The sequence below is a fragment of the Poecilia latipinna genome, unplaced genomic scaffold, assembly GCF_001443285.1.
Source record: "Poecilia latipinna isolate Pla-1442-1.1 unplaced genomic scaffold, P_latipinna-1.0 Scaffold3131, whole genome shotgun sequence".
In the NCBI taxonomy this organism is placed as follows: domain Eukaryota; kingdom Metazoa; phylum Chordata; class Actinopteri; order Cyprinodontiformes; family Poeciliidae; genus Poecilia; species Poecilia latipinna.
This window is the reverse complement of record NW_015115747.1, coordinates 9,215-20,349: the sequence shown is the minus strand read 5'-3', so window position 1 is coordinate 20,349 and position 11,135 is coordinate 9,215. Positions and strand designations below refer to the sequence as shown.

At 40.6% G+C, this 11,135-nt stretch overlaps 3 protein-coding genes across 3 annotated transcripts in view; all 3 read left to right on the top strand.

Moving 5' to 3' along the window:
- The window catches only part of LOC106940216 (tripartite motif-containing protein 16-like), a 7,383-nt gene extending 4,504 nt beyond the window's left edge, over positions 1-2,879 (top strand). Inside the window, exon 3 of the mRNA XM_015022896.1 lies at positions 515-2,879. Coding sequence (XP_014878382.1) covers positions 515-904 — 390 coding nt within the window. The 3' untranslated portion in view covers positions 905-2,879. The remainder of the gene's footprint in view (positions 1-514) is intronic.
- Positions 2,880-6,348: 3,469 nt separating this feature from the next.
- Positions 6,349-7,992, top strand: LOC106940217 (tripartite motif-containing protein 16-like). Its single transcript, XM_015022897.1, has one exon. It carries the CDS (start codon positions 6,349-6,351, stop codon positions 7,990-7,992), a length of 1,644 nt encoding a protein of 547 aa, XP_014878383.1.
- A 1,408-nt stretch (positions 7,993-9,400) lies between these two features.
- Positions 9,401-11,135, top strand: part of LOC106940218 (tripartite motif-containing protein 16-like) — an 8,928-nt gene continuing 7,193 nt past the window's right edge. The window contains exon 1 of the mRNA XM_015022898.1: positions 9,401-10,700. Coding sequence (XP_014878384.1) covers positions 9,732-10,700 — 969 coding nt within the window. The 5' untranslated portion in view covers positions 9,401-9,731. The remainder of the gene's footprint in view (positions 10,701-11,135) is intronic.

Below are 11,135 nucleotides of genomic sequence, written 5' to 3'. Positions count from 1 at the left end.
CTCTGAGGTGAAGCAGCAGATCAGATCCCAGCAGGAAACTGAAGTGAGTCGAGTCAAAGATGTTCAGGAGAAGCTGGAGCAGGAGATCACTGAGCTGAAGAGGAAAGACGCTGAGCTGGAGCAGCTCTCACACACAGAGGATCACACCCAGTTTCTCCTCAACTACCCCTCACTGCCAGCACTCAGGGAGTCGACACACTCATCCAGCATCAACATCCGTCCTCTGAGACACTTTGAGGACGTGACAGCAGCTGTGACAGAGCTCAGAGACAAACTACAGAACATCCTGAGAGACACATGGAGAAAAAATTCACTGCGAGTGACAAAGATGGGTGCTGTACTGCCAGAACCAAAGACCAGAGCTGAGTTCTTAAGGTGTTCACAAAAAATCACCCTGGATCCAAATACAGCAAGCAGGTTTCTGTTATTATCTGAGGGGAACAGAAAAGTAACAAGAATGAACCAACAACTGCTTTATCCTGATCATCCAGACAGATTCACCTTTTGGCCTCAGATCCTGAGCAGAGAGAATCTGACCGGACGTTGTTACTATGAGGTGGAGTGGAGCGGAGGAGGAGTTAATATTGCAGTTTCAAACAAAAACATCAGCAGATCAGGAAGATCAAATGGATGTTCATTTGGATTCAATGACAAATCTTGGTCTCTGCGCTGTGACACAAACAGTTGTACATTTTCGCACAACAAAGTTCAAACTCCAGTACCAGGTCCAGTTTCCTCCAGAATAGGAGTGTACCTGGACCACAGAGCAGGTATTCTGTCTTTCTACAGCGTCTCTGAAACCATGACTCTCCTCCACAGAGTCCAGACCAGATTCACTCAGCCGCTACATGCTGGGATTAGACTTTCTGAAGGATCCTCTGCTGAGTTTGTTAAACCTAAATAGTCAGCAGTGATCTCAGGTTCAGTTCGTTAATATGCATATTTTAGTTTCAGTTTTTCAGTCTCCTTCATTGTTGTCATTTCTTCACTTCTCAGACATCAGCTGTCGTTATGGAGATGTTGTTTGTTTGTTGACATCCATTAATTTCACTCACAAAAGCAAATTGTCATGACTTTCAACTGCATGACAATAGATGTTGCCATCTTAACCCTTGTGTTTACAAATGGGGTCCAACCGACCCCACGCCCGTGCACAAGCGTTAAAACCTATCCCTAATTTTCTGACTGCTTATCTTTCATGTAGCTGCAAAAATTATAAACTTTGTAGCACTTTTGTAAATAATTCATGTTACAACACAAATAAAGTATAAAAATCAACTTAAGAAAAGCATTAAAAACACAGAAAGTGACTATTTGTATTTTTCTTGAGCTGGAGAAAAACTGATGAAAAAGAACAGGACAACTAGATGTATAGTATGTAAATTCAGATATTATCCTTTTATTCTGAACACAGACTTTCTCTTAAAAGGTTTCTTTTGTAGTAAAGAAATGTGAACCCTTTTCTGGTCAGTATGGATTGATTTTAATTGACTAAGCAGATTAATTATTTATACACATTTGCTGCAACATTGCTGTCTGTGTGCCCTAAACACATCCAAACACACAAGTGCACAATATTCTAGTTTTGGGAAGAGATAGTAGGGCAAACCTTCTGTAGTCGTGCTGATTGGTGGTGTGCCGTTACAAACCTTGGCCACCATGGAAAATATCTGTAATTTGGTGCATCCTGCACTAACGTTTTTCACCTCCTAAGTTTTTCTGACCCACCCATCTCTTTCTCCTTTCTTTGTGACATGTTGGTTAATTTATCTCTGAGATGCATGAGTGACAGGACCCTCTGAGACATTCTGAGGACGTACTAACACAGCTACAAGACGTCCTGAGAGACACATGGACAATCATCTCATTGGCAATAACTGAGGTGGATGTTCTACTATCAGGACCAGAGCCAAAGACCAGATAATTTTGATGTATCACCTTCATACATTAAGAACATCAACATTGTCATGAAACCTGATTGGGACTGACTGAGATCTTTCCAGGACACACAGAAAACGGGTCACATAAACCTAGAGGCAATAAGTAATCTTGTATTCTGATTTAATGTAGATTGAAAATTATGTAATCTTTGATTTAAATGCACTATGAATTGATGTTGATTATGAGTTATGTGGTTTTGGTTGGAAGGCAAAAAGGAATCTTGACCTAAGAATGGGAAAAATCATAAATGGATAAAAGTAATGACTACAAGTTAAAAGTCTCTTATACTGTGTCACAACTAGAGGCCGTTTGAAGTCAAGGGAAGAGTGGTAGCTGCTCGGAGGAGGTTGTGTAAGCAGCTGATGCATAAACACCCAAACATGGAAGGTATAAAAATAATGAGAGAGAAGAACCAGGGGTTCTTTGTCCCGCAGTGTTCGAGTCAATGCAGGATCAATGGAGGGCTGCGCCTTGAAACCTCGGGGAGGTGAAGACATCGAACTGCTGGAGAAGGGAACAGGATCCGTTTACCCACAGCCCGGGTTTCTGATTTGACAACTGCCCTACACTCAACCCAAAGGATCTCAACTAGGCTGCAGTGGACTTGGTGGATAGACAAAGATCACCGAGTGATAAGGAACTGAGTCCACGGAGGACAAACACCAGTTCAACTTTGGATCTGTTCTGAGGAGGATTCTGCCAAGACAGACTCTAACCAAGGATATTAAAGTTTTATGCTGCCAAGATCAACTCAACATCTGGGGACGAGTGGATCTGCATCCCAAAGCCTCACTTATTTAGTTCGATGACACAGGATAGGGACTGGAGGGAGGTGTGATTTCTAATTCCTTGTATATTAATCTCTTGATTTGTTGATTGAAGAAGCTGTTTGTCATTTTCCCCCTGCTAAAGCTTGCTAATAAAATATTAAAGTCTAATTGATGCTGTGGACAGTTAAATTAATTGAGTCAATTGAGAGTAATTCTTCTGATTTAGGTAAAATCAGTGGTCATCGTCCTAGTAACCAGGGGGCTTCAGACATTTCTTTGGTGTTTGTAAAATAAAGACCTTGGGACTCGTTATAGTTTAGATAAGTTTTAGAGACTCGGCACAAGTGCATGTTATTGATAGAGAGAGAGCTACCATTAACTCAGTTGACTGTTTCATTAACTGTAGTGGGTCAAAACTTCTGGATCTGAAGGTAGTCAGAGTTTAGATGCATCTTTCTGACTCCCAGCTTAAACAGAATGTCCTCTACATTCTCATCTGGAGTAACACTCAGGAGTTAGAGGCTTTCTGGACCCGTTAGGTAGAGCTGGTCAGTAGTCAGTCTGCTGGGGTCTGTGAGGAGGTTTGGGTGTGGCTGACTATTGCGTAATAACAACATAAAAGAAGAATTTGGACTCAGGGATCTTGGTCACTAGCTTTATATTTTGGCATGAATTTTAAACTCCAGCACCAGGTCCAGTTTCCTCCAGAATAGGAGTGTACCTGGACCACACAGCAGGTATTCTGTGTTTCTACAGCGTCTCTAAAACCATGACTCTCGTCCACAGAGTCCAGACCAGATTCACTCAGCCTCTGGAGTTAGGTTTCTGTTCTGGTGGAGATTCTGCTTAGTTTATTTAACCTAAATAGTCAGCAGTGATCTGAGGTTCAGGTGGTTAAAATGTGTATTTTAGTTTCTGTTTCTTTAGTCTCTATCATTGTTCCTGAGAGCTCATTTTTGTCATTTCTTAACTGCTCAGAGATCAGTCTTTATGTCTTTATGGAGTTTGTTGTTGGTGATGGTAGAGTTTGTTTGGGTGCTGCCCCTTCTTGTTTCTGTTCGCCATGGAGACTTTCACTGCTCAGATTAATCTTTATTCACCTAAGCAATGATTAGGTTTTTGTGTTAAAAAGTGTCAGGAACTTATGTTGGAATTACAGAATTTTATATCAAAAGTTGATTTTATAATGTTTCAACATATTTTGTATCTTTAATTAATGTATATCACAGCTCAGAGATGCAGATTAAGAAGGATTTAGACTAAATCACATGGTATTCCCCAGACTTTGCAAAACATGATTTTCTTGATAAAACAAAGTGAAAACTTTTTCTTCAACTCAAACTGTACATAAAAGAAATCACCAAATAAAAGGAAACTTCCAGCCTACAGTGTATAGAACTATGTTCCTTCTCAACATAGACCAGGTTTCTGGATCTATATCACAGGTTTGACTAACAAATCAATCCTCCAGCTGCAGCTGATCCAGAAGCTGCTGCTGGAGTTCTGACTAAAACCAGGAAGATAGAACTCATTACACCAGTTTTAAAGTCCCTACACTGGCTCCCTGTAGCTCAAAGAATAGACTTTAAAATACTGTTGTTGGTTTATAAATCACTGAAACAATTCATTAAAGATCTGCTGTTGTCATAGCAACCTTCCAGATCCCTCAGGTGTTCTGGTTCATGTTTCAAGACAAAATTCCTGCTGGACATCAGCCGATTAGGACCAATTCTTATGTCTGATCACCACTAAACATGAGTTGCACTTTGGTGCAGTTTTTAGCACTGCTGGTTTACAGGAAGATCATGAGTTCTTCCTGTAAACCAGCACTGACAGTTATTGGTTGTCAGTGCTGCAGGATCCCATCCAGGGTCTACTGGTAGCGCTCCTGTAAGGATAAATATGTCAACAATAGACAACAACTGAGCTAATAAAACCTCTAGTAAAATCTGAAACAAAATGTAATTATTTAAATGGAAGGCTGGATGAAGTTTTTAATAGATTCCCATGAGTTACATTTTCCACTTTGCATTAAAACACTTTTCACCAGTTTCAGAAACCACTGGTGAAGCAGCAGCAGAGAGGAGGGTTAGATTACAACCAGGCCTTTTATGTTAAACCTTTACAGAGCGATGAATTGTCCCAGAAGTTATTGTGATAAACGATAATATTGTTGTTTTGAGACAATTTTCTAATAATCTAATGGTAATGGTATAATAATGCGAGAACGCATTCTTAAAGACATTTTAAATATCCAAAATAAACAAAACAACAAATAAAATAAATTATAAAGTCTTTGTAAACAAAATTGTCCTTCAAATAAAGGGCTAGTTGAGACCAAAACACCAAACTGAAAACTTAACATCCAGTGTTTGGTAGAAAGAGAGAAAAGAGAAAAACAGTAAATCATGCTAATGGAAATTATTGAGCTCCCTTTAACTTATCATGTGATTTATTGTTTATTGTGACAGGCCTAGTTACAACCGATTAGACCTGAAACAACCAACAGTTTCTTTTATCTCATGGCCTCGGGTACTTTCAACATTCCTGTCTGAACTTGTCTGATTAAGTGAATCCAGACAAATAGCAACTGTGAAATTTGGACCTTAGTTTGTAGTTTATTCATCGAGTTGTATTTAGATGCAAACTTTTTTTATTCCTAAAAAATAATGGTAAGGAAAAAGTGAGTATTTATCTCCATTTAGATGATATGAAGAACTAGTTTACTGGAGCAACATGTACAGACATTAAACTAACAGCCGTTAGGAAAGATGACTCAGATTTCTGATGTATTATCAGAACTTATGTCTCATCCAGGTTTGCAGTTATTCAGTGCTTAACAGATATAAAAGCTTTAAAAAAAGTCATAGTGAAGGTTTCTGTATAAGGCCATGTTAAGTATGGATGAAGAGTTCATAAAATCTAAATGCCAATGAATAAAATATAACCGAGCTTAATACAGGGTCACTCAGAGGTACAATTTTACTATTTATAGAGTCCTTTAGCCAACACGTATAACTGCATCAGATTGTGTAACATAGCATGACAGGTTGGTAGTCCAACAAGCAATAAGCATTAAATTTTGTCAAATGACATTGTCAAAGTCAACAAGTATTTTGATCAATGCTCCACTTATTACTAATCAAAGGCTACTTGACTTGTTGTCTAGGCAAGTAATCATGATGTAGAATTGATGTGAGAGAGAAGATCTGATCCATAATCTTTTATGGATCAGATCGATAAGAGATTATACATTACATGCATAATTTGCATGTAACATATGTATCTCTGTTTCACTGTGCTTAATATTAACATTAAGATAAAAACAGGATGTTTTCAGTTTTCAACGCAACTGCAATTTCTGTTTTCTATTTGGATTCAACCAGGAATAAAACCTGGAGCATTTCAACCTGAGCTTAGCAACCTTTTTAAATTCACTCAGTGGAAAAAAACATAATGATGGGCTGGCAGACAGTGTTCAATTCAAAATGCTGCCTTCTTCTCTGTCACTCTGGTTTGCAAACATCATGATGGGTGGAACCAGAGACACTCCCTTCAGTAACCGGATATTTACACCTGATCCAGTTTCTGTTGTTGGGAATGAAAACTGAAACAGTCATTGTTACTGAGAACTGAAATGGAGGAGAGAGGAGTTCAGATGGATAAAATATCTTGTTCCATCTGTTTGGATTTACTGAAGGATCCAGTGACTATTCCCTGTGGACACAGCTACTGTATGAACTGTATTAATGACCACTGGGATGGAGAAGATCAGAGGAGAAACTACAGCTGCCCTCAGTGCCAAAAAGAGTTCACACCAAGACCTGTCCTGGAGAAGAACATCACTTTAGATGTTTTGGTGGAGGATCTGAAGAAGACTGGACTCCAAGCTGCTCCAGCTGATCACTGCTATGCTGGACCTGAAGATGTGGCCTGTGATGTCTGCAATGGGAGGAAGAGGAAAGCTGTCAAGTCCTGTTTATCATGTCCAGCTTCTTACTGTGAGGATCATCTACAACATCACTATGATGCTCCACCATTAAAAAGACACAAACTGGTGGATCCTTCAAAGACTCTCCAGGACAACATCTGCTCTCGTCATGATGAGGTGATGAAGATCTTCTGTCGTACTGATCAGCAGTGTATCTGTTATCTCTGCACTATGGATGAACATAAAGGCCATGAAACAGTCCCAGCTGCAACAGATGTGACTGAGAAGCAGAAGAAGCTCCAGGAGAGTCGACAACAAATCCATCAGAGAATCCAGGACCAAGAGAAAGATGTGAAGCTGCTTCAACAGGAGGTGGAAACCATCAATGTCTCTGCTGATAAAGCAGTGGAGGACAGTGAGAAGATCTTCACTGAGCTGATCCGTCTCCTCCAGAAAAGAAGCTCTGAGGTGAAGCAGCAGATCAGATCCCAGCAGGAAACTGAAGTAAGTCGAGTCAAAGACGTTCAGGAGAAGCTGGAGCAGGAGATCACTGAGCTGAAGAGGAAAGATGCTGAGCTGGAGCAGCTCTCACACACAGAGGATCACACCCAGTTTCTCCTCAACTACCCCTCACTGCCAGCACTCAGTGAGTCGACACACTCATCCAGCATCAACATCCGTCCTCTGAGACACTTTGAGGACGTGACAGCAGCTGTGACAGAGCTCAGAGACAAACTACAGGACGTCCTGAGAGACTCATGGACAAACATTGAACTGAAGATCACTGAGGTGGATGCTCTGCTGCCTGGACTTAAGACCAGAGATGGATTCTTAAAATATTCACAAAAAATCACTCTGGATCCAAACACAGCACACAGAAATGTGTTACTATCTAAGAGAAACAGAAAAGTAACTAGAACAAACCAACAACAGTTTTATCCTGATCATCCAGACAGATTCACTGGATGTAGTCAGGCCCTCAGTAGAGAGAGTCTGACTGGACGTTGTTACTGGGAGGTGAGCAGCAGGGTAGGAGAAATATATGTAGCCGTTTCATACAAGAACATCAGCAAAACAGGAGGATTTGGATTCAATGATAAATCTTGGTCATTGCGCTGTGACACACAAGGTTACATATTTTGTCACAACAACATTTTAACTCCAGTACCAGGTCCAGTTTCCTCCAGAATAGGAGTGTACCTGGACCACAGAGCAGGTATTCTGTCTTTCTACAGCGTCTCTGAAACCATGACTCTCCTCCACAGAGTCCAGACCAGATTCACTCAGCCTCTATATGCTGGGATCTGTGTTTATTATGCTTCCTCTGCTGAGTTAATTGAGCCGAAATAGCCAGCAGTGACCTGATGTCTCTATGGTTACAATGCGTGTTTCAGTTTCTTTAGTCTCCTTGGTGAGAGCTTGTTGTTTTATCATTCCTTCACTGCTCAGAGTGAAGCTACTTTATGGAGCTACTTTGTCATTTCTGTTGATGGAGTAAGTTTTGGTGCTGCCCCTTCCTGGTCAAATCAAGAGCAGCATGGGGTTGGAAATCAGTCAGGAACTTAAGCTGACCTGAGCTGGTTTTACACCTGTGCAGACGAAAGATCCTGCTGTGCAGAGCAGCACAGGGTGTGTTAGAAACCAGCAAAAGGTTTGTTGCCAAATCTTTTTGTCCCTAAACAAACAGAGTGAGATGAGTTGTGCTTTTGGATTCAGGTAATGATATATAAATGCTGACTAGCTAATACCAATATAAGCTACTAATTTTGTTATCTATGTTCAGAAGTGGGTAGTACTGGTTACATTTACTTGAGTATTTTTTTTGGGGGGGATGTACTTTTATGGGTAGTTTTACTGCACTGTACTTTTTTTTTCTTTTACTTGAGTAATCTTATTATTGCTACTGTTACTTGAGTAGATTAATTTTACTTTTAAAACATAAACTTTAGAGATTGGAAACATTGGATTCTTATGTTTATGCAAACTTGAGCATAATTACTCAATATTTTTATACGTCACGGTTTATATCCTTATTATTTTCTATGAATAAACATGGATATTGAAATATAAGGTTTATGTATTTTTATTCAAGCCAAAGCTTGTTTACTCTGCCTCCCCAGAAAACCCAATGCCCCCCTGCTCCTCTGGAGTCGGTACCAACAACAGTATCCACATCTGTATTAGGAAAAACAAAACAGACCAATTATGGTCCAGTTACGGTCTGCTCTGGAGGTTGTCAAACTCAAATACACAGTGGGCCAAAATTTTAATCTTGAACAAAGTCTCAGGCCAACATTGAACAAATGAACCTTTTAATAAGGATCCAAACCAGTTTTGCTGGAAACAAGCAACACTTATATAACTTTGTAGTCCAGACATGCAAAACTAAATAAAAATATATATAAATGGCATTCATTTATTAATAAAATTTAAATAAAAACTTTATGCCTCTTTTCTATTTGCAGCCTTCTGATTTAAATATCAAAATACTTAACTCAGAAGGTTGACTTAAATAGCCTTATGATTTTAAAAATAAATCATTATGCTATTATTAAAAATATTATTATTGTAAGAACATTATTTTATTATTTTTATTATTAAAAATAATGATAATAAGTGAATCAACCACAAAGGAAATATAAATTATTGCTCAGTTTGTTACACACTGAAATAATCTGATGTGCTCAAGTCAGACTCCTGGCATCTCGATGCTGTTCATCAATGTCTGGGTTCAGGTTCTGAGCTGAGGAAATCCTCAGCTCAGAGCAACGGCGTTCAGACGTCTCCTGTGAGATGTTTTGGTTATCTTCATCTTGGAGAAAAGTTGCTCACACTGGGAATAAAACATGGAGCAATTCAACCTGAACTGAGCAACCTTTTTATCTCTACTCAGGCATTAAAACATATTTCAGGGTTAGCAGGAAGTGTTCAGTTCAAGGTGCTTCCTGTTCCCTCCCCCTCTGCTTTGCAGACGTCATGATAGGAGGAACCAGTGAAACGCCCTTTAGTAACCTAATGTTTACGCCAGAGCTGAAGCCAGTTTCTGTTCTACAAAACAGAAACTCACACAGTCGTTACTGAGAGCTGAAATGGAGAAGAGAGGAGTTCAGATGGATAAAATCTCCTGTTCCATCTGTTTGGATCTACTGAAGGATCCGGTGACTATTCCTTGTGGACACAGCTACTGTATGAACTGTATTAAAGATCACTGGGATGGAGAAGATCAGAGGAGAAAATACAGCTGCCCTCAGTGCAAGAAAGAGTTCAAACCGAGACCTGTCATGGAGAAGGACATCACGTTATCGGAGTTGTTGGTGGATCTAAGGAAAACTGAACCCTCAGCTGCTCCAGCTGATCACTGTAATGTTGGACCTGAAGATGTGGCCTGTGACGTCTGCACTGGGAGGAAGAGGAAAGCTGTCAAGTCCTGTTTATCATGTCCAGCTTCCTACTGTAAGAATCACCTCCAACCTCACTATGATGCTCCACCGTTAAAGAAACACAAGCTGGTGGATCCCTCCAAGAACCTCCAGCAGAGCATCTGCTCTCGACATGATGAGGTGATGAAGATCTTCTGTCGTACTGATCAGCAGTGTATCTGTTATCTCTGCACTATGGATGAACATAAAGGCCATGAAACAGTCCCAGCTGCAGCAGAAAGAGATGAGAAGCAGAAGAAGCTCCAGGAGAGTCGACAACAAATCCATCAGAGAATCCAGGACCAAAAGGAAGATGTGAAGCTGCTTCAACAGGAGGTGAAGGCCATCAATGTCTCTGCTGATAAAGCAGTGGAGGACAGTGAGGAGATCTTCACTGAGCTGATCCATCTCCTCCGGAAAAGACGCTCTGATGTGAAGCAGCAGATCAGATCCCAGCAGGAAACTGAAGTGAGTCGAGTCAAAGATGTTCAGGAGAAGCTGGAGCAGAAGATCACTGAGCTGAAGAGAAAAGACGCTGAGCTGGAGCAGCTCTCACACACAGAGGATCACACCCAGTTTCTCCTCAACTACCCCTCACTGCCAGCACTCAGGGAGTCGACACACTCATCCAGCATCAACATCCGTCCTCTGAGACACTTTGAGGACGTGACAGCAGCTGTGACAGAGCTCAGAGACAAACTACAGGACGTCCTGAGAGACACATGGACAAACATCTCAGTGGCAATAACTGAGGTGGATGTTCTACTGTCAGAACCAGAACCAAAGACCAGNGATCATCCAGACAGATTCTCTGGTGTTTTTCAGGTCCTGAGCAGAGAGAGTCTGACTGGACGTTGTTACTGGGAGGTGGAGATGAGAGGAGGAGCGTATGTAGCCGTTTCATACAAGAACATAAGCAGAGCAAAAGGATTTGGATTCAATGACAAATCTTGGTCGTTATATTATGACACAAACAGTTACACATTTCATCACAACAGTTTTGAAACTCCAGTACCAGGTCCAGTTTCCTCCAGAATAGGAGTGTACCTGGACCACAGAGCAGGTATTCTGTCT